Below are 27,731 nucleotides of genomic sequence, written 5' to 3' on the forward strand. Positions count from 1 at the left end.
GTTGGAACACTTATGCATTGTTGGTGGAGTTGTGAAATGATCCAACCATTTTGGAGAGCAATTTGGAACTATGCCCAAAGGGCTATAAAAATGTGCATGCCCTTTGACCCAGCAATAGCACTTCTAGGGCTGTATCCCAAAGAGATCACACAAATGGGAAAAGGACCTACATGTACAAAAATATTCATAGCAGCTCTTTTTGTGGTGGCAAAGAATTGGAAATTGAGAGGATGCCTATCAATTGAGGAATGGCTGAGCAAGTTGTGGTATATGAATGTGATGGAATACTATTGTGCTATAAGCAATGATGAGCAGGCTGACATCAGAAAAACCTGGAGAGATTTGTATGGTCTGATGCTGAGTGAAGTGAGCAGAACCAAGAGAACGTTGTACACAATAACAGCGACGTTGTGTGATGACTAATATTGATAAACTTAACCCTTCCTGGCAATACAAGGATCTAAGACATCTCCAGAGGCCTTGTGATGGAAAATGCTATCCACACCCAAAGAAAGAACTATGGAAGCCGAATTGTTATTTTTTTTCTCTTCTGTTGAGTTTTGTTTCCTCTTTCTGGTGGCTCCTCCTATTGGTTTTAATTTCTACCTATAACATCACTAATGTGAAAATATGTTTAACATGAATGTAAATGTATAGCCTATATCAGATTGTGCGCCATCTTGGGGAGGGTGGTGGGGAGGAAGGGGGAGAAAAATTTTAAACTCAGAAGCATATGGAAGTGGTTATTGATAAATCAAAATAAATTAATAAAAAAAACAAAAAAAAACAGATTGAGGAGAAAATTTAAAAATTGTTATACTATCTGAATACCATGACAAATAGAAGAGTTTAGACATCTTATTTCAAGAAATCTTAAAAAGACAACTGCCAAAGTCTCTTAGAACTGGAGGACAAAGTGGAAATAGAACCCTCTAGTCACCTCCTCAAAGAAACTTCAAAATGAGAACTCTCAGGAACAGCAAAGCCAAAATCTAGAACTCTGAGGTCAGGGAAAAAACACTGGGGACAGCCAGAAAGAAATTCAAGTATCAGGAAGCCATCGTCAGGGTTCCACAGAATTTTCCAGCCAATACTATTAAGTAGCAGAGAACCTGAAATAAAATATTCCATAAGGCAAAGGACGTAGGCTTACAGCCAAGAATAACTTACCTGCAAAACTAAGTTTAACCACAGAGGAAAAAAAAATAGACTTTTAATGAAATCAAGGAATTCCAACCATTCCAGATGAAAAGGCCAGAGCTGCAGAGAAATTTTGAAGTTCAAACACAGGAGTGAAGAGAAATATAAAAAGGTAAACATGAAACAACAGTGGTAACTAAACAAGGATAAACTACTTACATTCAAATATGGGAGATAATACATGTATCCTCTCTGAACCCTATCATCATCTAATTAGACAAGGCCTGAGAGTGGTCTTGTTATGGTTTGATGATGTTAAAAGAAGGAAAGAGAGAGATGGGATGAGGAAGATCAGTGAAAATTGTAGACTGTACGAACAAGGAAGAGAGTGTGGGGGAAACAGTGGACACTTCAACCTCATTCTCATCTGAACTGATTAAAGAAAGGAAAAATACACATCAACACACAGAGTTGGATACAGAAATAAATCTCACTCAAGGAGGAATAGAAGGGAAACAGGAAAAGGGGGGAGCAGGAATTAGAGGAAGGGTAGATAGATTGAGGGACTGGTCCCAAGCAAAACAAAGTCTATGTATTGACAAAAAAATATCTATAGCTCTTTTTGAGGTGGCAAAGAATGGGAATCTGAGGGGCTGTCCATAAATAGGGGAATGGGGGCAGCTAGGTGGCGCAGTGGATAGAGCTCCAGCCTTGGAGTCAGGAGGACCTGAGTTCAAATCTGACCTCAGACATTTGACACTTACTAGCTGTGTGACCCTGGGCAAGTCACTTAACCCCAATTGCGTCACCAAAAAAAAACAAAAAACATAGGGGAATGGCTGGACAATTTTTAGTGTATAAATGTGATGGGATAATACTGTGCAATAAAAAATTATGAAAGAGACAGTTTCAGAGAAACATGGAAAGACTTTTATGAAATGATTCACAGTGAAGTGAGCAGAACCAGGGGAACAATTTATACCATCAAAATGATCCAGTAAAGGCAAACAATTTTGAAAGAATTAGGAACTCTGATCAGTGTAATAACCAACCACAATTACAGAAGATTAATGTTGAAGCATACTATCCACCTCCTGATAAAGTGGTCTAAAAGAACAGAATGAGAAAAATATTGTTTGGATATGGCCAATGCAGACATTGATTTTGATTAATTATACATGTTTGTTGTTTTTCTTTAATTCTTAATTGGGGAGAAGAAGGTTAAGAAGGCAGATTTTTGCTGATTGAAAAAAATATGTAATTTAGAAAAGACTATTCCAGTAACCACATCAGAATCATTTGAACGTACTAGGATGTTTCACCTGTGAAGGAGAAGACTTGAGAAAGAGGAGTTGCTGAGTCATTCAGTCATGTCTGACTCTTCGTGACCCCCATGAACATAGCATGTTAGGCCCTTCTATCCCCCACTGTCTCTCAAAGTTTGCTGTTTCCATGACACTCTCTATCCATCTCATCATCTATCATACCCTTTTCCTTTTGCCCTCAATCTTTCCCAACATCAGGGTCTTTTCCAGTGAGTCCCATTTTCTCATTATGTGGCCAAAGTATTTAAGCTTCAGCTTCAGTATTTGACATCAATTTAAGTTCACTGTCACCCAAGCTGTTGATGTTTAATTTTTTACATCTCCTGTTTGACCATATGCCACGTACCTTGGTTCATAGATCTTACATTCCAGGTTCCTATGCAATATTGACCTTTACAGCATCGAACTTTCCTTTGGTCACCAGATGCATCTGCAGCTGAGCTTCCTTTTGGCTTTGGCCCAGCTGCTTCATTAGTTCTGGAACTACTTGTAGCTGTCCTCCACTCTTCTCCAGTAGCATGTCGGACCCCTTCTGACCTGAGGGGCTCATCTTCCTATGTCATCTCTTTTATCATTTTAATACCATCCATGGGGTTTTCTTGGCAATGATACTGGAGTGGTTTGCTATTTCCTCCTCCAGTGGATCGCCTTTTGTTAGAACTCTGCACTAGGACCTGTCCATCTTGTTAACCCTGCACAAGATAGCTCATAGTTTCATTGATCTGTGCAAGCCCCTCCACCACGATGACAAGGCATTGATTCAGGAGGGGGTGGAAGAGGGATATAAAATGTCTTCAGGTTTTTAAAGTAGTCCTAAATAAGAAGGATTAGACTTTTTCTGCCTAGCCCTAGAGGGCAAAGCTAGGAATGATGGATATGTGTTACAGCTGCAGGCAGTTTTCAAGTCAGAGGATTTAGGACTGGCAGGGAATTCAATAGATCATCTAATCCAGCTGAGGCCTGGAATGGTTAAATGGCTTGTCCGTACTCATACAAATTTTTTTTAAAAATAGCAGAAGTGGAGCCTAAACCAAGGTGCTTGGATCATAGATCAGGCCTCTGACGGCACCCCAAAGGCCATCTAGCCCACCTCCCCTTAGTTTTACAGTTGAGGACACTTGGGCTCTGGAAGGGTTCTTGACTTGCCTGTGGTCATAGTGTCTGAGGTGGAATTGAAGCCAGCTCCTCAGATTCCATAGCCAGTGGTCCTTTCACTGTATCATGCCTCTGCCATTCCAAATGCACTTCTTTATCTAATATTACTACACTGCTTGTTTGGTGTAAGAGAAAAACTTGTAACAATCAGAGCAATCCAAATAGGAAAGGGGCTGCTTTGGGGAACAGTGGATTCCCGATCACTGGAGGTTTTCAAGCAAAGACTGAGAGCTACTGTTCAAGTACAAGTCTGACTAGGAAATCTCTTAATTCCCTTCCAACTATGGGATTGATCTGTTTCAAGGCACTTACTTTGCTGATAACCTCTCTGGGCTCAGATTCCTTCAGTGATTTGCTCTAGGTCCTAGTTGCAGAACTGGGAGTCAAACCCAAGTCATCTGACTCTCAAGGTCAGCCCTCTTTTGAGTACAGCAACTTTCTCTCCTCAGCTTTACACTGTCTTCTTTTGCTCTGTAGGACCCAAGCCGAAGCAAGGCCCCACGCTGCAGGGCCTCCCCATCAGGCCGTCATTTCTCCCCTTCTACCTTCTCTGCACCCGAGACTGGGAGCCAAAAGGGGCCAGGCCCAGTTGGGACCCATCCTTGCTCCTTCCAGCCTGTCACTTGGCAGCCTCACTGTCCCTGGAAAGCGTGTGGGCTTCCCCCAGAGAGCTTCCCTGTCCTGCTGGCCCCAGTCCAGGGCCCAGCTGCTCATTTACTTCTGTCATCTCTGAATCCTTGAGACCCAGAGGCACAAAGCACGGTCCTTAGGGGTAGGAGGACTGGGGAATGAAGAAAGTGACTGTAGGAGAGGAGCTAGTACATATTCTCCAGAACCAAAAATCACCCTTGGAGATGAGCTCCACAAAGCCCTCCCCAAGGGAGACCGTCATGGAAACACCTCAGGGTCTGATTGCCAAAGAAACACTCTGGAGGCCAACTTCAATAGGGGAGGCCACCCCCAAAGAGACCCCTACAGAGACATCCCAAGGACAGATTACAACAGAAGAGACCAGAACAGACTCTTCGGAGTCCTTCATGAAAACACTCACAGAAAAGACCTTCACAGAGGAATCACTAGAGGAGATACCCAAAGAATCTCCCTTAAAAATCCCCAAAGAAACACAGCAAGTAGAGATTCCAGCAGGAGAAACCTTATCAGATACCCTCTCTTGGGAGTCCCTCATGGAGATACCTATAGCAGGGACAGCCCTAAAGGAGATGTTAACAGAAAATCCCATTGGGGAATCTCCCACCAGGAACTCAAAGGGAGAGCCTTCCTTGATGACCTTGGCAGAAGAGACAATCTCAAAAGAGACGCTCGAAGGAAGACCCTCAGGGGAGCCCCTGCATGTGCAGCCTTCACCAGAAGAGCCACCTCCTGAGGGTCCCCTCTCCAAGATGCCCCCATCTCTGCACACCCTATATGTGAGCCACTTGAACCCACAGTTCTCAGGGGCAGTACTCTCCTGCCTGCTTCGGGACATGTTTGAGCGTCTGCACCTGCCATTGGAGCGGGAGGCCATCAGAGTAGTAAAGAAACACCGTCGTGCCCATGCCCTGATACAGGTGCCCACCTCGGTAGCTTCCAGCACTGTGGCCCTGCAGCTACAGCAGGCTGCCGAGGAACACATGCTTCTCAAGGACCTCGTGGCAAGGGGCAAGATGCTGACAGTGAGCGACAGCCCACGGATCTTCTTCAGCAGAGAGGTAGGATGGGCAGGGCAGGGCCATGGTTGGGGGATGGGGGGAGAGTATGGGCTTAGTCTGCAGCCATCTCTATTGGCATCTTGGAAAAAACCTCAGCCCTAGCCATGCAGTGCTTTGGAAAAACAATTACTTGGGGAGATTCTGTAAATGATGATAGAGAGTTTAACAAAGGCTTAGGACCTTGGTGAGGCATGAGGCTAGCTTTGGGAAAAAAAGACTCCCCCTCTAATGGGGAATACTGTATAATCACAGGATCCATCTCCCCTGAGGAGATGCTCCTATCCTACCTTACCCAGCTGTCTGACAGCTGGAGTGAAGGGGACCCTTCCTTGCCTCCTCCCAAGCTGTCACCTTGCCTACTCTGGTCTGTTCCCAGTTACCCCATCTCCAGAGAAAGGGGAATGTAGACAGAGGTGGTAGGTGGGGGAGGAGGAGTTCCCTGCTATGTTCTAAGCTTACTAAGCCATCAGAGCCCTACCAGAGCCTGGGGTTCACGTCGGGCAATGCCTTGTGTTTTGTTCCCAACCTGTCAGTGTCCTAAGGGCAGAGAGACCATGATGGGGCAGGTGGAGGAGAGGGGAGGAGAGGAAGGTTTAGCCATGAAATGGGGAAAGGGAGAACAAAGTTATCTGGGGAGAAGGGCATAGTGGACAGCAGGAGAGACAGTAAGGAAACAGATTTCAAAGGAAAACTTATAATTAGTAAGGGCAGAGTTCAAGCAGCAAGGAGGGCAAGGAGGATGCCAGGAGACAACAGAAAAGTCAAGTAGCTGAATGGCTGTCATATAAAAGAAGGATTGGGTTTGTCCTGCTCAGTTCCACCAGGATGATCTAGAAACAATGAGTATAAACTACTGGTGAACAGATTTTGCTTAATGTAAGGAAAAACTTCACAAAATCACATCTCAGAGTTGGAAAGGTCCTCACAGACCCTCTAGTTCCAACCACCTCTAGAGAAGAATCCACTCGTAGTATCCCTGATGAGCAGCTATCCAGCTATGGCTAAAGGGGAATGCCTACTGCCTCCCAAAGCTACCATTTTGGAAAGTTGTGTTTGGGGGTTTTCTGTACATCGTGCCTCAGTCGTCGTATTAGCCACTTCCACCCACTCTTAGAATTCCTTTCAGTCAGAGTTTGACATGGAATATGTCAGCTGCTAACTCCTAGTATCCACTACCTCTGTCCTCTGAAAGTTTCCAGGCCTGGAAGATTCCACCTTGGCACTTTCTTGTAAGCCTCATTGGCGTAAGAGGCCTGGGCATGAGATCTGAGACCAGGGTGATCAGAACTACCTAGTTCTTGCCTAAAGAGAAATGTGGGACTCATAGGGAAAGTGGGGTAGAGACCTGTGGGTTTTGCTGGTGCCAGAAGAGGGACTCAGAAAGCCTTGATCCAAGAGCAGGTGTTGGCAGCTTGCTCCCCATCCAGTGGGCACTGACCACTTGAAACCAAGGTATAGGAGAACCCCCTCCTATAACAGTCTCACGGAGTTGGCAGAGTAGCCATCTGGTCTATCCCACAACTAGACAAAATTCTATTACAACTCCAGCAAATGGTCATCCAGGCTTTGCTCCGAGACCTCTAAGGAGAAGGATCCCACTGTGTCCTGGAGCGGCCCATTCCATTTTGGGATGGTTCAAAGTTAAAAGATTTTTCCTTAGATCAAGCCAAAGGGATAATAGTGATGGCCGAAATTTCCGTAGTGCTTTAAGATTACGGAAAATGCTATGTGGATCTTCTCGTTTGACCATCAAAACAAAACTGTGAGGTGCTCAAAAAATGCTGAGGAACTGGAGTTCAGAGAGTGGTAAATGCCTTGTCCATGATCATACGAGCCTCTGAGGCAAGATCCAAACTCAGTTCTTTTGGTCCTCAGAAGGTGAGGAATGTCCACACTGAATCCTATCAGTAAGCAGCCTCAGCATAGTCACACACCTACTTAGGAAGCTTCTTGGGCCCAGACAGAGACACGCACGTGCATGTTTGCTCACAGTCTCTTCTGCTCTTCCACATTTGATCAATGATCAGATGCCCAAAAGCAGGATGGGCTGCCTTGGGACATAAGAAGTCCCCCATACCCGAGATCTTTAAACAGAGACTAAAAGACCATCTGGGTCATCTGGGAGACTTTAGAAGGGACTGCTTCTTTGGGTGGAAGTTGGACCAGATGACCTGAGATTCCCGAATACTGTGATGCTCATTCCAGGGACATGGAATTATCATTTGTAACCAAGAAGGTCTTCTGGCTGGCTGATATGGGGCAAAGCTACAGCCCGGCCTGAAGGGAATTTTAAGAGTGAATTCAATTGGATGGAAGTTGCTTTAAAGCAAATTTAGGCTTGATGTAAGGAAAAACTTGCCAGCAGAGTTCTCCCCCCCGTAGAGTGGACTACCTTGGAAGGCAGGGAGTTTCACCATCCTGGTCCCCAGGGAGTCCCATTTGTATCATTCCCTTTCTTCCTTTTTGGGGGTGTAAAGGAGTCCAAGAAAAGAGATAAGATCCAGCTCATACTGGATCTAAGCACCCCCCCACTCATCCTCTTCCCTTGTGAGGGGGCACAATGGCCTAATTTCCCTGAGACCTTCACCTTGACTGGCACAAGGCTTGGGATTCTGCCAAAATCCCAGGGATAGCTTGCCACCCCGCACCCACACTCCCACAAGTCCCAGGTTGCAGAAGCTGACCCTCCGCCCCCTCTCCAAGGAGGCCCTTCCCAGGGAAATTCTAACACTGGCGCTGTCCCTACTTCAAGGAGCAGGCCTGGGTGGTGACCAGAAGCCTCCTCTAGTTTGTTCCTTCTCAGCCAGAATCTAAAGAGGGAGAGGAATAAGCCTTATCCCAGAGGATATTTCTGTCAGCTAAGCCCCTCTCTGCATGCTCTGGAGAATGGGAACTCCCTGCTTGTTCCCCAGGCCCCCTTCCCCTCCTGTCCCTCCAGAGCCTCCAGGTCACAGATGATGACGGCACCCACAACTATGCCTCCCGACCAGTCCCAACCCGGCCCAGCGCTGGGCTCTCATCAGACTGGCCCTCTGCTACCACAGCCTCCACCCTACCTTCCAGGGGCTTCCAACCCCACTCTCCAAGCTTGCTCTATGCCGCTCGCTCAGACAGTGCCATTGGGCACCGAGAGATTGTGGGGCAGGAGAAGCTCTTCTATGGTGCCTTCCTAGGCAATGAAACACGCAACATGGAGTTCAAACGTGGGGGTGGTGAATACCTGAACCTGGCACTGAAGCATCACGTTCGCCGCTACGTCTGTGCCTTCCTCAACAGCGAGGGTGGCAGCCTCTTTGTGGGCGTTGAGGACAGTGGGCTCGTGCGCGGCATCCGCTGTAGCCACCGTGAAGAGGACCAAGTGCGGCTGTTGGTGGACTCCATCCTGCAGGGATTCAAGCCCCAGGTGTTTCCCGATGCCTACACACTCACCTTCATCCCTGTGGTGAAGGCAGGGGGCAGTCACAACAACCCACTCAAGGTGATCCGCCTCACTGTGCACAGGCCAGGGGCCTGCTTGGAACCGCTGCTCTACGAGACGGACCTGGGCGAAGTGTTCCTGCGACGTGATGGCAGCATCCAGGGCCCGCTTTCTGGCAGTGCCATTCAGGAGTGGTGCAGGCAGGTAACTGGTGGCCTGTTCCTGAGGAGAGGTGACATAGGGTCATAGAATCATAAGGTCTTAGAGCTAGATGGGGCCTTAGTCTAAACTCCTCATTTTATAGATGAAGAAACTGAGGCCCGGAGAGGAGAAGGGATTTTTCCAAGGTCAGGTAGGCAGTTAGTGCTGAGTCAAACTTAGGTTCTAGGACTCCACTTCCTCTAGAGGACACCACAAATGTCTCCCTGGGCCCCTCAATGACCAGTATTAGTCTAGGCCTTCCTTCATTAAACATTCATGACATGCCTTCGCTGCCCAGCAGGGGGGAGAAACAGCATGTAGATAAAACCTCACAGCAGAGTTGTGATATAACCTACATACCCAGGCAACTCTTAATACACAATACAGGTAAGCTACCCTGCAGAGGTGCAAGCCCAGGGCTATGTGTGTTCAAAGGGAGAAAGATGTTTGTAACCAGAATGTCAGGGAACCCTTCCTAGAGGAGGAAAGTCATTGAAAAGCAAAGTGTTGAAACCATAAGGGGAGGCAAATCTTCTAACGGCAGCGTGTAACAGATGAGATGAGGTGTCTGCTTTAGGGCCTACCCAGGGTTAGGTAGGGGAGGAAATGCTGGCCTGGCATTAGGAGACCTGACTGTGAGTCCTGCATGCTGGCTGTGTGACCTTGAACAAGTCCCTTCCTCCTCAATGGACCTGAGTCTTTCAGCTTATAACGTGAGGTTCAAGTAGAAGATAGAATACAGCACTTAATATGTGAAGGGATGTACTTCAAAAGGTAGAAACTGGGTGGGGGTTGAGGGGAGTGGCCAGGGTAGTGGTGGGGAGGAAATCCTTCCAGTCTGGGGCATGGCATGAACACAGATGGAAAGACTGGTGAGAGGCAGAGAAGGGAGAGGAGGTCCATTTTGGTTGGGACCTACAGCAAGCCTGTGAAAGGGGTCAGTAAGATCAGGTTGGATACAAAGGTTGGAAGTGGATTGTGCAGAGCCTGGAATGCCAAGATCGGAAGCGTACGCTTGCCTCAGCAGGCCATAGGGAGCCACTGAGAGGTCTCGAGAGGAGTGGCCTAGATCAGGGGTCATGCCTAGTGGTGCAGCGAGCCGCACAGGCTGTGAGGTTTAGAGGGGGAAGAACGGAGAGGCGGAGGCAGAACAGTTAGGAGAGCCCTGCAGCCGCCCGGGCGAGAAGAGCGAGCAGGCTGGCAATGGGAGTGAAGCGCTCCACACAGAATGCCCGTCCCTAACTGACTTGTGTGTCCTCAGAAATGGATCGCAGAGCTGAACAAGCTGAAGAAAAGGGTCGGTGTCCTGACCGTGGAGAAGCAGAATCTCCAGGAACAGCTGGACCGGAGCCTGTGCCCGCAGCCCTCCTCCTGCATCTGCTGCATCATGTGACGGGCCACACCCCAGAGGCAGGGGCCGCAACGAAACGGATCACGCATCTCCTCCGAGAGCAGGCGTTCTACCTGACCTGCGACTCGCGCGCGGGCCCCTCAGCGGGGCAGCCCCGGGACAGGCACCCCCGAGGACCCCTCCCCGATGGTTCTCAGCTGTTCGAAACCAGCGCTGGTGAAGTGCTGTCCCGGGGCAGGCACAGGTGGGGGGCATGGGAAAGTCACTTTTTAAATGATTCATTATCAGCCCACCACTTCAGGGGAAACTTCTCTCAGCCTCAGCTCTGAGAAAGCTGGCACTGCCTGCCAATTTTCCTTTATCTTCAAACAACAACATCGGGATCCCGGAGCCCCCTGAGAGAGGAAGCTAGGAAGTTAGCAAGCAAGCATAGGTTTGTCCATGATGCACTGTGTTCTCATGTGATAGCCATCGTTAGCCTGCTCCCTGCACAGGCCTGCTGGGAATTGTTCTTTGCAAAGCTCTTTAATAAAGTCAGTCATATCTGGGCCAGCAACGGTTGTGACTTCAATGGCAGCTGCACTGGGTCCTAGGTCTGGGGCCACAGGGCAGACTCAGCACTCAGCCACCAGCCCCATTCAAAGCAGGGGGAAAGGTGATGTGATGGTCCTGTGATACTCAAAATTCCCAAGGAAGATGCTTTGACCCAGTCATCTCTCTTAAAACCAGCAGAGCTCTGTTATCAATCCCATGCAACAAACCTTCACTATGTGTCTTCATTACCCAGGAGCCTAGCTCACGGCTCTGCCCTAACAACATTTAGATACGATGCTGTCCTCATGGACCTCATAGGCTGGTGGGGGGTGGGGTGGAGGATGACAGTGCAAAATATTACCGAAATACAGAGAGGCACAAAGTTAAGTGGAGTCTGAGGTGGACGACTCTCTCTGCTGGACATAGGAAGAAGGTAAACAAAAAACATACAGGCGCGAGAGCATAGGGCCCATGGAGGAGGAAGTGAGTGATCCAGGTTAGCTGAAGGGTAGTGTGTGGAGAAGGGAGGAATGACAACTGAAAGGTAGGCTTACTCCAGATTCTGGAGGGCTCTGAATGTCGGGCAGAGGGCAACCATGAAAGATTTTTGAGCCAAGGAATGACGATCAGATATGTGTAAGAAATGATTCTAGGGGCAGCGAGGTGGCGAAGTGGATAGGGCACCGGCCCTGGAGTCAGGAGGACCTGAGTTCAAACCCGGTCTCAGACATATAACACTCACTAGCCGTGTGACTCTGGGAAAGTCACTTAACCCCAATTGCCTCACCAAAAAAATCAAAACAAAAACAAAACCAAAAAAAAATTATTCTGACCGAGCATGGGGCAGGGTGGAGGCAAGAACACCCTACCTATTCAGTGGCTGTTGCAATAGTTCATGTCAGTTCCTCAAGGGTCTGGCAATATGGCGGATCTTTAATAAACCTTGTTTTTGGCTGAAAAATAAGTTCATGTCAGTAGTATGGAACCTTGGACTAAGGTAGCTGAAGTAAGAGAAGGGATGCCGCCAAACCCAGATAACTGATAAGAGGTTGGGGGGGGGGGAGGACAAAGATGTTAAACAGGAAGATGAATGAACAGGTGCCACAAGAAATGGAACAGGTTTAGGGGAAAAGGTGAGTTGTTTTGGACATGAGTTTGAGATGCTGGCTTGTCACCCACGTGGGACTGTCCTAAAAGCAAATAGACATCAATGCAGGGCTGAAGTTGGGGGAAAGTTAGGACTAGTGGTAAGAGATTTAGGAGGCATCTGAGTAGAAATGATAGCTGAAGTGTCAGGAGTGAAACCGCCCCAGCCAGATCTTTAACTGAGGAGCGCCTATTGGTCAGGAAGTCCACAAGGAGCCGGTGGAGGGCGAGAGAAGTGGTCAGAGATGAGGGAGCAGGAGCAGACAGGGTTTCTGAAGCCAAAGGAGGAAAGCATTTGTGGAAAGATGCCAGAAATGAGGAGAATGAGGAATCAAAGAGACTATTGGATTTGACAATTAGGAAGGCTGTCTGTCATTGGAGATCTTTGAAAATAGTTTCAGTAGAGCAGTGGGGGTGGTGCCATCTTGGCAAGGGGTTGAAGGAAAAATGGGAACTAAGAATTTGTTGTCCAGTCATTTCAGTCATATCCACCTCTGACCGCAGTTGGGGTTTTCTTGGCAGATACGGGAGTGGTTTGCCATTTCCTTCTTCAGCTCATTTTACAGATGAGGAAATTGAGGCAAACAGGGTTAAGTGACTGGCCTAGGGTCACACAGCTAATAAGTGTCTGAGGCTGGATTTGAACTCAGGTCTTCCTGTCCAGGCCAGGCACTCTACCCACTGTGCCACCGAGCTGCTGTTAAATAAGAATACTGGATAGGAAACTTTGTCAAGTTTAGTCATGAAGGGGAAGAGAGGTAGGGTGGTAGCTGGATAGGCTATTCAGGGAAAAACCTTTCCAGAATGGGAAGGCTTGAGTGCATTTGTAGGTAGATGGGAAAAGCATTAAGTAGAAAAAAGAAAGATCTAATATGCATGAGATGATGGGGCAAGGCCCTGGAAGTGGAAGGGAATTGGGATTGAAGGCACATATCCAGGAATTAATCAAACACCAGAAATGGGGAGGTGACCAGAGAGGAAGAATGGTGATGCTATACTTTAAAGGAACAGAGTTGAAGGCATGTCCATCTGCTTCCTAAAGATTAAGGTCAGGTCATCTGCTATAAAGGTGGATGTGTACTGGGCAGGAAGAGATTTGGAACAGGTAATATGGGCAATGTCATAGGCAGTCACGATGGACCAAACAGGATTTAGTATCACGGGTGGCATGATGGAAAGAGCATTGGCTTAAGAGTCAGAAGGCCTAGGTTCAAATCCCAGTTCTGACAATTACTACTGGTGTGACCTTGGGCAAGTCATAACGTCCCTGGACCTAAGTGTCCTCATCTAAACTGAGAGGGCTGGATTAAATGACCCCAGCTTTGTGATCCATGATCTATGGAACAGCTAGGTCACATAACTAGCAGTCTGTATCCAGGCAGCAATCCTCCATGGCGTATCCAGGAGGGGAATCAATCCAAGTCCACCTGAACACCTTTCAGGTCTCTATGACCCTGTGACTGCAGGGATGAGTGACTGACAACATTCAGGCAGGCTCTCGTTACCTCCCACCCGGACTACCGTAAGTGTCCCCAGTTTGGTCTCCTCACTCCAATCTGTTCTCTCTACTAAGGTGCCCGCATGATTATCCTAAAGCATCAATCTAACCATGTTGCTCCTGCTCAGTGACTCCCTCATTGAGACCCCTTCACAACCTGGCTCCAACCTATCTGTCCAGCCTTATCCATTCTACTCCCCCTTACCCACTCAAGTCCTCGCCTCCTTTCTCTGTATCTGCACCAGCTGTCTAGCCCTCATGCTGAGATGCTATTTCCCTGAACACCTTTACAGCTTAGAAGCCTTGGCTTCCCTCAAAAACTGGGCTGCAGTACTGCCTTTTCCAGGAAGCCTTTCCTGATTCCTCCCTCCCACTAAATTACTCTATTCTGTATATACTTTATATGTCTATAATGTGAGCTTCTTGAGGGGAGAGGCCACTCCTCTTTCTGTGCTTTGGCAGCAGGAGCTTAATCAATGCTTGTTAGAGAGTTCTTTGAGCCCAAGTTTGCCTCTTTGCAATAATCGCCCACTGTTCTTAGTTCTTCCTAGTGGGGCCAAGCAGAACCTAAGACCCTCTGTTCCTTCCAAGTGTCAACACTGCTGGGAAGGAGTCTCCTCTGTCTGCTGAGCCACATGTATTCATTCAACTGTTTCCTCATGAAGAATCCAGTTACGTCTACACTGATACATGGTGGCTTATGGTCGTACACAGATACTTTGTCGGGAGAAGTAAAACAATCATTGAAGACACAAGACAAGAACTGGGTAGTTTTGTTTTTATTCCATTGACAAAATACACAAAGTCTGGCTAGAGGACTGTGGGAAGGCAGCTCCATCCCTCGTTACAGCACATAAGAAAATAGCATCTTACACTTGCATTAACACCACTTGGGAAGAGATCCCCCCCCACACTTTTTTTTTTTAAAGGCAAAGCTTGTCACCCTCCTCCAAGCGCCTGAGAGGGAGTTCTATGTTCCTTTTAAAAGCCACCCCTTGATGCAAGGAGGACTCCCCTGGTCTTGGAGGCAGGTTGGAACAGGCAGCCCAGGACTTTGGGGTTAATGGCATTTCACATGATTTACACCAAGTACATTAGGCCCAGACAGGGCTGATCCCCATCCCAGCTCGGAGCAGATCACAATCTTCCTTGGATTTCTCCTCCCTTGGTGGCATGAGACAGTCTCAATTCACCTGAACTCTATCATAAAGCATAGCTTTCAAATGACCCTGTGGCCCATGCCATCTGGAGACTAAAGGCTGGGCATGCAAGACCTATCAGCATTTCCATCGCTGGCAGGAGAAGAAAGAAACAGTACTTTTTCGGGCAAAGGGCTACCTAAGCCATCCCTGCCACCCACTGCCTCTGAAGCTTTCCTTCTCTTTTCTCCCTAGGAACCCCAACATACTCATTAGGGCCTGGGAATGGGGCAGTGCATTACAGAAGGGAGGAGGGGAACATCCAAGTCTACATGATGGGACATGCAATAACTGACAAAGTTTGGGAAATGGTTTTCCCCTGTAATAAAATAATTTTAATTAAAAAACGTAAATGTTGAGAGTGAATTCAAGGCTGTAAATTCCATCCAAGTCCAATGGCTCCTGTGGCAGAGTTGTCCCTGGACAAAGAGAAAGACATTTTACACCTCTTCCCCTGTGGCATCTTCCCCCCAACTAATCTGAATTCAGGCCCTAGTTCAACAAAGACTCAGAAAACGAGCCCGGAACTTCTGGGAACCTAGTCTAAAAGCTCCCCAGCAGAGCATCCCTGACAGAAAGTCATCTAACCGATGCCTGAACACATTCAGGGACAGGAAGTTCACCAATTAAGAAGAAGTACCCTTTTGTCAGGGAGCTCTAATTGCTTCAGTTCTTATGCTATTCCTCCCTAGAAGACAGTCTGTTTGTCCTGAAGCTACTTCAAGTCTCCAAGGTAGGTTTACCATCCCTACCCTTATTACCTATTCCCCATGCAAACAGCCTCTGATGTTATCTTGATAGAGCTTGGTCAGGAGCACCATCTACCCCTATCACATGAATAGGTTCCAATTATGTGTGCTAAAGTGTGCTCTGACTGAAGCAGGGTGGTGCAAGGGAAGAGAGCTCCATTTATCCCTATCTATCACGTGAAAGGTTCTCTCTGGGCGTTAGTTTCCTCATCTGTAAAATGAGGACACTGAACGAGATGTTCTCTAACATCTCTAAGAAGATGTTCTCTTCTAGCTCTAATATTCTATGATTCTATCAAGTTTAATGTATTTCCAACTGTAGCATCAATCCTCTAGGTAGCAAACTATCTGCCTTTATACTTGAGATTATAGGCAAAGCAGAGCAGACAGTGCCAGAATTTAGAAGTTCAGAGAAGGTAGACCAATAAATACACCCTCCGTTCACCACACTGAGAAGCTATAAGCACCTCTGGCAAAAGTAAAGCCTACTTACCTGGGCCCTACACAGACAGACAGACAGACACAGACACAGACACATGATTACACAATTGCTGGTTACTCATCCCAAGCATAAATGAGTAGAGGTTCCCAGATGTCCACCCCAGGTCCAGTACTTTTTAGTGACCACCAATGGCTTCCCTGGCCACCCCACCTATACAAAACTGAAGGATGTTTATGTCCTACACAAAGCTATAGCAAGGCGCAGCTAGGTGGCGCAGTGGAAAGAGCACCGGCCCTGAAGTCAGGAGGACCTGAGTTCAAATCAGGCCTCAGACCAACCATTTGACACCTACTAGCTGTGTGACCCTGGGCAAGTCACTTAACCCCAACTGCCTAAAAAAAAAGCAAAAAAAAAAAGCTATAGCAGCTTATAACTTGACATACACAAAAAAGCTAAGGATGTGATAGATTCAAGGTCTGCTTCAGATCTACAGCTGACCCATTTCTTAGACTGACTAAATGCCATGAACTCAGCAGTCAATAGAGGGGAAATGGCAGTTTGAGGACCTTTGTAACACAAAAAGACACTTTCTTCCAAGGATGTCAGACTATTATTAGTAGGTCAGTTCTGTCACCACTGGAAAGCCTTGGAAGGACAGAAGTTAAAAGTTACTTGAGTTAGGTAGTGAAGCCTTCAGAGTTCCACTCCCCTAGACCAGGGTCAACAAACAATAGCCCTGGATCACAGTAAGTTTTTGTACAGCTGAGAGCTAAGAATGATTGTTACATTTTAAAATATAATAAAGCTTGACTGTTTGCTGACTCCTGCAGCATGAAGACTGGAGCTCAAATCCAGGCTCTGCCACCTCCTAGCTATGGGACTCTAGGCAAAGCATTTCATCTGTCCATGCCTTAGTTTCCTCATCTGTAAAATGGAGATAATGATACCTGAAACTCTTTCACAGTTCTACTGGAAGAGATAGGCTTGGTTATCATTAGCACCTGTCCCGAGGCTGGCAAAGGGAGACAAGGTCAACAAGGAAATGCCTGACATCCTCACACCAAGTTTTGGTGGTGCGCACCACATGTGGTATGTGTATGGAAAGAGGCATATGTCTTGAGCAGCCGTGTCTCTACTGGGGCACACGTCCTACCTCAATGCTTTCCTAACTTCTGTACTGGAAGAGATGTGGTAGTTGGATGTCGCTCCTAGTGCCAGAAGCATGGCCTTCCCAGCCAGGTGGTACTCAGCACTGTCCTATGCATCACGTTTTTATACAAACCCAACTAAGCAAATCGACATTGTGAAGGGGCATTACCAGGCATCAGTCATGATTTATCGATGGGAACTTCAACTCGGTGATTTCAGAGTCAGGAGAGCTGCTCCCACTCCGGTCACTGTAGGTGTCCCTGCAGAATCCAGAGAATTCTATTAAAGATCTCCTACGAAGGTCACACCTTACATCAGCTGTTCGTGGTCACTATCTGCTCCAGAATCCTACACCAGTACAGACCTCCCACCTCTGCCTGTATCCTTGCTTTGCTTCCTAAGGCATTTACCTTTAGATATGGTGGCAGCAATAGCATCAGAGAAGATAGGACTTAAGGTATGGTGACCTGTGTTCCCCAAAAAACTACAGCTATTCTGTTGTTGCCCAGCTGATAACTCAAGACTATCTTTGCCACTTAATACCTGTGCAATCTCAATCAAGTTGTATCTTATCTGGGCCTTAGTTTCCATCTCTGTAAAAATAAGGAGGATGCATGAAGATTTTTATATTTAGGCTCCTTGCAGCAATAAATCCTTCCCAGGCATGGAGATCAAGATGCTCCAGGCCTAGCTGCTCCACACAATTGGGACACCATGTCCCAAAAACTGTGGAGTAGAGGAGAGACAACCAAAGGCTCTCAAAGAGAAAAGTGCTTTAACAAAAACATAACAAAATTTGGATAAGAAAAAAATCCACATCATAGGAGGAAAAACCTATACACCAAATTAGAAAGGCATCCATGGAACAGAGGGTACATGTGTTCCTTTTGGTTTGTCTTCTAAGCTCATCAGCAACCAACTACAAGGCACCAAAGACAAGCAAGGAAGACTGGCACCTGGGAGAGAGTCTGCAGCCTTTCTGGAGATAGTGAGTAAGCCTTCCAGCTGAGGCCAACAGGAGGCCAAAGTAAGGAGGAGATGGCTTGATTGGTCTGGACAAGAATTCAGGATGATACTGAACGCCAACAAAAAATGGATGATCTGAAAAATCGAAAAGAATCAATTTATATTATGTAACATCTGTCCAATGAGTTACCAAGTCTTGCTGACTCCGCTTCATGTACGTGTCGTCTTGACACCCACATTTGTGCTCTCACATTCCCCAGGTAAAGCCCCAGGCTATCATATAAAGGCCTCCTAAATGGTATCTCTGAATCAAGCCTCTTCCCTTTCCAACCCTTCCTCAATAATCCTCCAAATCAGACTTGTATGCACTGATGCACAGTGAAGTAAGAAGAACCAGAAGATTAATTTATACAGTAATGATACCTTAAAGAACAACAATTTGGAAAGAGCTGAGAACTCAGATCAATACACTAACCAACTGTGACTCAAGGGAACCAGTGATAAAGCACTACCCACCTTAAGGGATACTTATAGATATTCTCTATCTTATCTTATATACTTAGATACACTCTAAGGTACAGAACCAGAAAAATATCTTGGATGTGGCAAATGTGTAGATGTGTTTGACTATGTTTATTTGTGACACGATTGTTTTTTTCCCCTCTATTTTTTTGGGGGTAGCAGAATAAAAGAATGTCACTGAAACACCCTAATTAAAGGTAATAAGAATACCTAGAAAAAAATCATTCAAATATATAAACTCCTTAGCTTCAAACTGAAAGCATTCTACATGTCCTCCAAAATGTCTTTCAAACTTTGTTTTATTCTACTCCTCACTGAAATGTAGAACCACTATACAATTAAGGTCAGTGGTACTGTGGGTGCAGTGCCAGGCCTGGAGTCAGAAGACTTGAGTTCAAATCTAGTCTCAGACACTTACTAGCTGAATGACTATAACAGAAGTAACTTGTCTGAAAGCAGTTTACTCAAATATAAGATGTGGATAATAGCACCTACCTGAAGGATAGTTTGTAAGGATTAAATAAGATAGTATTTGCAAAGCACTTTGAAGTGTCTGGCATACAGTTAGCACTTAATAAATACTTATTCCCTTCTTCTAGGGAAGGCAGGTGATGCAGTGGATAGAGCACCGCCTGGAGCCAGTAAGACTCACCTCCCTGAGTTCAGATCTGGCCTCAGACACTTATTAGCTGTGTGACCTGGGCAAGTCACTTAACCCTGTTTGCCCCAGTTTCTCATCTGCAAAATGATCTGGAGAAGACAATGGCAAACAGTTGCAGTATCTTTGCCAAAAAACCCTAAATGGGGTCATGAAGAGTTGGACACAACCGAAAAATGACTGAACAACAACCCTCCCTCTACCTTTTCCATTTCAGCCAAACTGTTTTCCGATCTTGTTCTGCCATCCAATTTTGCCCCCCCCCCAATTCCTGAAATGATCCCTTCCTCATTCTTTTCCTTCAAGGCTATTTCCTTACTCTCCCTAAACAACTGCAAGCCTTCTTTCCCTCATTAAATTTCCTTATAGCATTTTTCTCAGATCACATTCTATCTCTTATGGTGTTGTGCATGTTTTACCTGTCTTTTGACCCCCATTTTATCTCTGCACCCTTAGTTCTGAGTATAGTGCCTTGCATGTGGTTGAAAATAATGTTGTTTTTTAAAAATGGATTAATAACCCAAATCCCAAGCCTAGGGAAAAGGGAATTAAACCCCCCCCCCCCACCGCCAACACCCTCTTGCCAAGTTTAATCTCCATTTGGACCTGGATGGAATATTAAGGATTCTGGACTTAGAAAACTGTACTTTCCACAATGACTTTTACATTCTTCTGAAAAGGGCGCATAACAAATGTGGGGAGTTACCAACACCGTTGCTCCTAACCTCCTGCAGAATTCACTTTTCTTCTTTCTTGCCCTTTCCAAGGCTACAAAGCTAAGGGATGAAATACTGAAAAATAACTACCAGAGCAGAACTTCAAACAGTCCTAGAAGGGGTACAGAACAAAAGCATTTTTTGCTTGCTGTACCAACTCTCTTGGTCTTTAGTTCTACCCCATTAAATGCTAAGGAGTCTATGGAAGATTTTTCTCCTTATTGTTATACCTGATTATTTTTGTTGATAAAAGTTTTGGGTTGGTTTACATATGTGGCAGGCAGTCCATACTTCTCTTGAACAGAGATCCAACCTGGGAGTCACAAAGCTAGGTTCCAGTCCCTCCTCTGACATTTACTAGAGGTGGGACCCTCCTGGCACCTAAGATTATAAAGAAGGTGCCAATCTGCACTGGTTAAAGGAGTTATCTAACTGGGGGCTCCCTACACAAATGAATTCAGTTTTATGATTCAAAGCAAAACAAAACTTGTTTCATTTTTTTAAAATACATTTTTGTCAAATCTGAAAAATTATAAACTTGCCATTAATCCTACTGCTCAAGTCCTTACCTTCTAGCTCCACAATCTCCATTCGCTCTCCTTCGATATCTTGGCCCACAAACTTCAAGCCTTGTTCTTCCAAACACTTTTTTAAGACTGGATTCACCTGGAGGTACAGAATGCTCCTTCAGTGACATGGTGCTCTAGGAAGACAGAAAGGAGGCTGCAGAAGCCCCAATGCATACCTCAAACCTGTGCCGGTGTCTTTCCTCCAAGTAATCGGGATCCCCATACAGCTTTCCTAGAAAGGGAACAGAGTGCAGACCACTGTTTCACACTCTCCCATAAAAGCCTCAATTCCCAGAATCAATTTATTTACAGCCCCTTCCTAGCTCAGCATCTGGGTCTCCATGAACACATGTCCCCTTCGAGGGCTCTCCTATTGCTAACAGCACAAGAGCCAGTCCCAAGACTTTATGACTTCTGCCAGCTTTAGACCACTCACAGGGAAAAGGCAACAGAAACAACTTATTCCTCAAACATAATGTTAATAAAAAATGAAATATCTTGTTCTGGGAGGGTGCCCCCAAGGCCAGTACACAGGCATCTGTTTCATGTCAATGCTGATAGGCATCGTGTCACATTAAGCTGTTTCGCCAACAAAGAACCCAGTAATATTAGGTGGGATGTGCCCATTTACTCATCTGTCCATAACCTGAAAGAAACTGAGCTAGGCAGGTATGTTCACAGCTAACACAACACCCTTCACTGGTATGTGTCACTTCTCTGAGCTGTACAGATATCAAGACACCACAAAAGGACACTGTTAAGCACAAGGGGCTGCACTGCTGCTTCTCTAGGCTGAAAATGGCAGAAAGGACATATTTTAAATTGGTCTGGTGAAACCACAGGCCAAACCTCATCCAAAGCATTAACTGTCCTCTCCTCAAAACCATCAAGTGGTGTCTGAGCCTCACATTCAACAATTCCAGAAAGAATCCCATTTCACTTTGGAATTTCATACTCTGGTTGCGAGGAAAAATTTTTATATCGAATCAAAATCTGCCTCCACAAAGCTTCCAGCCGAAGTCCTGCCCCACTCTCCTGCTACAAAGAACATGTCCACAGAAACCAAGTCTCAGCAAGAACAAATCACTTCAGAAAGAAAGAGCGGCAGATCTGTTTAGGCATCTTTTCAGCCTCTCAGCACTAGCCCAGATTGCCTCAAGCTAAAGGGTCAGGTCAAAAAAAGCTCTTCTTACTCATGATTGAGTTCTTCGTTTGGAAGAGGGTTCTCCTCTTGCCAAGTCTCATGGTGCCGCCCATTTGTCCAGGATTGTGTTCTGGCATGTCAATTACCTGGAAATTAGGCAACACATAGTCTTAAGAACACAGAACAGAAGTGGCTATAGATTTGGTGGCTATTTTCATCCTTTCCTTCCTAGCAGCTTACAGCCACATACAGGAACACAGCTCTGATGTTATGCCACTTTAGTGGAGGAAATGACTGGTCACCAAAACTGATTCTCAAACTAATTTGGAAGATTTTAGCTATCTACTATCTTATGCTGCCTGGGTCTTTTTGGATAACAGGAAACTGAAAGGACCAGGGGCATCTGTCTCTCAGCCTCAGTAGAGCCAAAGAGTGGGTTGAGGGCAAGGGCTTGCTTGGCATTCCCAATTCACTTACAAAAGAACCGAGTCAAATAGGGGTCAGAGGGTCAATATGAGAGACTTACCACAGGATGACTTGTCTTAGGGTCAAACTCTGTTGAATTGGCATCTGTGAAAACCAAAATCCTTCTTTTAGGAGAAGAAACAGTTGCAAGCAGCTCAGTTACTGGTACTCTTATACTTTAGCTAGAACTGTCTTTTCCCTGCTCTCACTAAGACTGGCAGAGATGACCATTTCAGAGTAATTCTGCTGGATCCTGTTTCTGAATCTATCAAATGACAGTAAGCGCGCCTAAACCTCACAGAGCTGCAGTCAGGACCAAATGAAACTAGGTCTTGATAGTTTATATACAGATGTGACTGTATACACACTTATATTAACCTGTATTCATCTACATAAAGCACTGCATACATGTTAGCTGTTACTATTAGCTATTATTAACAAGAGAATAACATCTATCTCCTTTTTCCCAAATCTGTGACTATCTCCTGAAATCTAAAATGTGTAGAAGAAGAACCAGGACCACTGTGATGATGAAGCCGCTTTGTAATGTCTCTTGGACAACTTTTTGGTGTACGTGTTTCTTGTATCCTCAGCTAGCCTATAAACTCTGTGACAGCAGATATCTGACATGTCTTTTTAGGCAGCCAGGTGAAGAACCCTGGAAACTGGAGTCAAGAGAACCCTGCTCCACCAATTACTGGTTGTGTGACCTTGAAGAAGCTGCTTTCCAGTATCTAAAAACAAGGAGGGGACATTATATCTATCACTTTCTAGGGCGGCTGTCTTATAAGTCAATGTGTCTCCCAAAATAGGAATTATTATTACTACTACTATAACTGCTCGGGTGCTTACCCCAGAGCACATAGACAGGGGGCTCAATATAGCTCTGTCCTTGATTGTGGCCATCAGAGCACAGAATGCTCCAGTGATAACACACAGCTGTCAGGCTGATGACTGCCTTGATCCCAGTCAAGTGTTAAGAAAGGAAGAAGGGGTTTGAGCCATACCTTGCCAACCCAAAACGCTTCGTGAAAATTCAATCACTGCCAGCTGCATTCCTAAGCACACACCTTCCACAGCACAAAGGAGAAAAGACCACAAATATAGTCAGTAAAGGCTGCCTGGGGAAGCGGGGCTCTCTGGGGGCAGGATCCCACAGAACATCACAATTTTCTGAGTCAGTCAAGCATCGTTAGCCCACGTGACCTGGACCTCATGCCTTATTTTTAAAATGCCTGGGGCACAGAGAGCATGCAAGAGAAAACTTCTGACTGTGTCAAGCTGGAACTTCAAGGCTTGAACACAAGCAGTGTTCTTGCCATAAAGGGTTTTAGAAATTCAAGTTTCCTTCCTTTCATTAAGCTTCCCATTTGCAACTAATCAAGTTGAAAATTACTACAACTCAATGCACTAAGAAGCCCTGCAATTAGAGGCAATTTGTACCTCAATTTAGGAACAGATAATACATTAGGTCTCCTGAGCACTGTAAAACAACTGCATTTATTTGGGAGGGGGGAGCTTTCAATTGATATTTCACTCTCCCCAAGCTCTCCTAAAACCCACACAGCCCTCCCCTGGGGAGACAAGAAGGTAAGTCCCAAGCTGAGAAATTCTATTCTAAAAGGGAGTTTGGATTCTTCCCAAGCAGAAACGGAAGTTTCCTTCTAGCTGTGCTATGGGAATGAGGGCGCTCGTGTGGTTGTTAATAACCACCCATGCTTTATCGATGGACTCCCAATGGGCACCTCTCCAGCCCCGTGCCTGCTCCAGATTGAGTCCTACATCAATTTTATTGAACCTCTTACCTAAGAAAGGCTTTTTCTGTTTCCGTGCCCAGGAGATGGCTTGAATTTTCCCTTCTGTTCCACGAACACCAAACCCCCCTGGAACCAGCACTCCACTGCATGAAACAAAACAAGTGCACAGACAGGCTCCCCTTGCCTATCTCTTTTCCACAGGTTTAACACTCTAGGAACCCTAACAGAGACACTAAAACATGGGTGTGTTTTGCTTTTGGGGTTTTAAAAAGCATGCTGTCTAACAAATGCAGCAGTGTGGCACACTGTGAGTGAGAAAAGGCATCCTTTGGTCTTAGAGCCAGAAGCCCAGGTTCGAGTCTGGGCTCTGCCCCATGCAGTAAGCAGTGTGACTTTAAGCCAGTCATTTCACATCCTCTGCCCTTCCATCTTGGACCCACTAAGTCTCCAAAGGAACCCTGCTGGGACCAACAGCCAAAAAAGGACCCAGGATTTACAAAGCTTTATCTAACTGGCCTCAAGCAGTGCCTACCGTGATGCTGTGAAGCCTCTCACACACCAGTTACCGTGTCAAACTCCTCTCATCTTATCAAGAGGCACATGTCACTGACATCCGGAGAGCAGACTGTACCCTTTCCCTTCCACCCCCGGCACATGAAGGCTTTGCCTAAGCACCGCCCAGGACCAGCTCTTCCTAAAACCCAAGGCACAAAGTATTCCTTACTTGGCACTACAGAGTTTCTGCCATGCTTCATGATATCGGACAGGTTCTTCTTGTAAAGTACTTGGTTCCAAGTCAGCTGAATCTATATACTGGGGAAAAAGTCAGAAAAGGGGGAAATTTGTTTTAAAAACAGACACATGAAAACAGTGTTTTGGCTTTGTCATGACTTTTATTTCACATCTTTTCCTTCCTAATATAATCAGAAGTTCTCTCTCTCTGCAAGCTGGAACATACTCCTAATCTGAGATTTACCTATGCCAGCAGGAATTAATAGAGTACTAAATAATAGGAGCTGGTCTAGGAATTTAAGCAAACATTTATTAAGAGCCTACTATGTGCAAAGTACTGTTTTAAGCATGAGGGATACAAAAAGAGGAAAAAGACTGTGTCTGTCCTCAACAAACTCACCATCTAGTGGGAGGGGGATGAGAGGAATAAAAAGCAAACATATGAACAAACCAGGTATAGGATAAAAAATAATTAAAAGGGCTAGGGAAGGCTCCCTCTAGAAGATGGAATTTTAATTGGAACTTAAAGGAAGCCAGGGAGAGAGGTCAGTAGTCAGAGCAGAGGAAGAAGAGCATTCCGAACACGGAGGTCAGAAGAGAAAAGCCTGGAGCAGAGAGGTGGGGTGTCTTATAGGAAGTCACTGGAATCTACTAAGTGAGGGGATGGAGTTGAGGACATGAGAGGGAGGGATGACATGGTCAGACCCACATTTTAGGAAAATCTCTTTAGTAGCCGAATGGAGAATGGATTGGAGTGGGGAGAGACTTGAGGCAGGCAGACCCACCAGCAGACTGTTGAAATAGTCCAGGCATAAGGTGATGGAGCCTGCTCTAGGGATGACATGCTAGAGGAGAGAAGGGGGAGAATTCAAGAGATGCTGCACAAGTGAAATCAACAGGTCTTGGCAACAGCTTGGATATATGGGGTGAGAGATAGTGAGGAATCCAGGACGACTCCTAGGTTGGGAGCCTGAGGGACTGGGAGGATGGGGTTACAGTAATTAGGAAGGTAGGAGGCAGGGAAGGTGGAGGGGAAAAGATAATGAGTTCAGTTTTGGAAATGCCCAGTCTTGATGTCTACTGGATGTCAGGTTCAAGATATCTGAAAGACAGCTGGAGATGCAAGACTAGAGGGCAACAGAGAGGCAAGATCAGTAGATTTGAGAACTGTCAGCATAGAGGTGGTCACTAAATCCATGGGAGACGAGGAGCTCTGCGGAGCAGCTGTTCATGTGACAATCTGCTTCCTTTACAAAGGACAGCTCTCCCTCCCCCACCTACTCAGGCACGGACACAAGTCCTTGGTGCCCTAACTCTGTGTGAATCAAGGATGCTCCAGCTCTGGGAAGGGGCCCTCCTCTACAATGGGCTCCGGCTGTCATTCTTGGGGGATGGGAGGAGGAACCCAACCATTATGGCAATGCCAAGAAATGGGGTTTTGGGAAACAAGCTCTACCTGAAGGATATGAGGAGTTGGGAGAGGGGATGCAGCACATCAGTGCTTTCTGCAGGCCCAGGCCTGCTCTATTTCCATGTGGACCTTAGACCTGGTCACCTGATACTTCCTGCCCTCTAGACCTGTCCCAGAATTACTTCTCTATCTTATCTTTCTCCTTCACTGTTTCCTGAAGATGACCAGATGCAGCCTAAATGCCCAGTGTCAACCAGAAACCTAAAGTCCTTCCAGAGAAGAGAACAATGCTCCAAAGAAAATGATGAAGTAGGTTTCTATAAACCCCCTCCCATTTTGTTTCCTACCATCGCTCAGAAGCAATGGTTAGCCAAGCAAAGAATATGCAAGCAACCCACAAGCCCACCAACCACTGGCTTCTGAACATCCATGAGGTCATCAGACTACACATCACACACACACACACACACACACACACACACCCCTCTCACCTTCTACCATACATCTCACATCTCTCACACACACACGGAGAATTTCTTGCCAGACTTGTTCTGATCAGAAAACCTCTGTTCTCGTTTTGCCTTACTAGCTGTACAACCCAAACAAGTCACTTTCCTACTACAAGCCTCTTTCTTCAACTTTAAAATGAGAATAATGGATTCACCCTACTAGCATGGTAGGGTAATAAATGACATTTTAAGATCTGCAAAGCACTTTCCATGCATTTTCTTATTTGACCCTTACAACAATCCTGCAAGGTAGAGACACAACGGGTATTATTATCTGTAGTTTACAGATGAGTACACTGAGACTCAGAGACTTTAAATGACTTGCCCATGATCACACAGTACCCAAGATAGGATTTAAACCCAAGTACCTCCTGTAGCTGAGTCTGGTACTCCTGACACTAAGCCATGCTGTTTCCCTCTCTTAACTGCTGAAAGGGAAAAGAGAGTTGCATGCATCTGGAGTCAGAGGAACTGGGTCTGAATCCCAGCCCTGACTAAGGAGTCTGATCTATATGACCTCAGGAAAGTAAAGGATGTAACCTCTTGGGGCCACACTGCCCTCATGCATAAAACTGAGGACTTGAACTAAATGATCTCTGGGGTCCCTTTCTTCCTCTAAATCAATGATCCTGTCTCACATGGGGGTGGTGAGGAAAGAGAATGCTAAACTGGAAATGCTACAGAAATAAGAATTTTTTTGACAGAAGTTTTCAAGGGTCCCCCTTAACACAATAGCAAGCTTAAAACACATGTCTCTGACACTAGTTTAAGGAACTTTCAATATGAGTCCTGGACTGAGAAGACATTTCCAAACTATAGGCCATGAGCCTCTCCATGCTGCTGCCGCCCTGCCCCCACCCTGCCGCCGCTGCAACCGCCTCACCCACCTTTATGTCCAGTTTGTGGTTGATGGCCAGGGCAGAATGCTCCAGAGCTTTAATGACAGAGGCGTAGGAGTCTGAGAACTTGGTGTATTTGCCAACCAGAGCAATGGAGCAGGTTTCCAGCAAACGATCATACCTGCAAGTCCAAAAGCCAACACTAAATACAAGTGCATGGGAAGAAGAGGCAGAAAGTTAGTACTTTCTGAAACAAGAGGTGCTGTGTATGCCACGGGGAGGTCAATGTGGCTGGGGTCATGGAAGAGGTCAGGATAGTAAGAGCTCCCTTACTGGGCCCCTTGGTAGCAACAGACCCAAGAGGCAATCTTGCAGAACATGTCGGGGAAGATGGCTCTTAGATGCGGACAGTCCTCAGTATTATCTC

The 27,731-nt window shown here is 46.1% G+C and overlaps 2 protein-coding genes across 4 annotated transcripts in view; one reads left to right on the plus strand and one right to left on the minus strand.

Moving 5' to 3' along the window:
* The first annotated feature begins 4,408 nt into the window (after positions 1–4,408).
* SLFNL1 (schlafen like 1) lies at positions 4,409–10,341 on the plus strand. The gene is made up of 3 exons (XM_027864436.1): positions 4,409–5,329; positions 8,268–8,951; positions 10,210–10,341. Exons 1-3 carry the CDS (start codon positions 4,409–4,411, stop codon positions 10,339–10,341), a joined length of 1,737 nt encoding a protein of 578 aa, XP_027720237.1.
* Positions 10,342–14,238: 3,897 nt separating this feature from the next.
* The window catches only part of CTPS1 (CTP synthase 1), a 38,301-nt gene continuing 24,808 nt past the window's right edge, over positions 14,239–27,731 (minus strand). For all 3 annotated transcript variants that reach the window (XM_027864606.1, XM_027864604.1, XM_027864607.1), the window contains 11 exons: positions 27,353–27,485; positions 24,538–24,626; positions 23,862–23,956; positions 23,064–23,126; positions 22,118–22,161; positions 21,641–21,737; positions 20,624–20,679; positions 20,448–20,544; positions 17,973–18,117; positions 17,186–17,276; positions 14,239–15,095 (listed from right to left, as the gene is read on the minus strand). In XM_027864606.1, coding sequence (XP_027720407.1) covers positions 17,192–17,276; positions 17,973–18,117; positions 20,448–20,544; positions 20,624–20,679; positions 21,641–21,737; positions 22,118–22,161; positions 23,064–23,126; positions 23,862–23,956; positions 24,538–24,626; positions 27,353–27,485 — 904 coding nt within the window. In that variant the 3' untranslated portion in view covers positions 14,239–15,095; positions 17,186–17,191. The remainder of the gene's footprint in view (positions 15,096–17,185; positions 17,277–17,972; positions 18,118–20,447; positions 20,545–20,623; positions 20,680–21,640; positions 21,738–22,117; positions 22,162–23,063; positions 23,127–23,861; positions 23,957–24,537; positions 24,627–27,352; positions 27,486–27,731) is intronic.

The sequence above is a fragment of the Vombatus ursinus genome, unplaced genomic scaffold, assembly GCF_900497805.2.
Source record: "Vombatus ursinus unplaced genomic scaffold, bare-nosed wombat genome assembly UNPS02014775.1, whole genome shotgun sequence".
Lineage (NCBI taxonomy): Eukaryota > Metazoa > Chordata > Mammalia > Diprotodontia > Vombatidae > Vombatus > Vombatus ursinus.

Excerpts from the sequence above, each read along its gene's own strand:
- SLFNL1 (XM_027864436.1), top strand. The coding sequence starts at position 4,409 with ATGAAGAAAGTGACTGTAGGAGAGGAGCTAGTACATATTCTCCAGAAC. Across the intron at positions 5,330-8,267 it reads GGATCTTCTTCAGCAGAGAG|AGCCTCCAGGTCACAGATGA; the intron begins GTAGGATGGGCA and ends CTGTCCCTCCAG. Across the intron at positions 8,952-10,209 it reads TTCAGGAGTGGTGCAGGCAG|AAATGGATCGCAGAGCTGAA; the intron begins GTAACTGGTGGC and ends GTGTGTCCTCAG.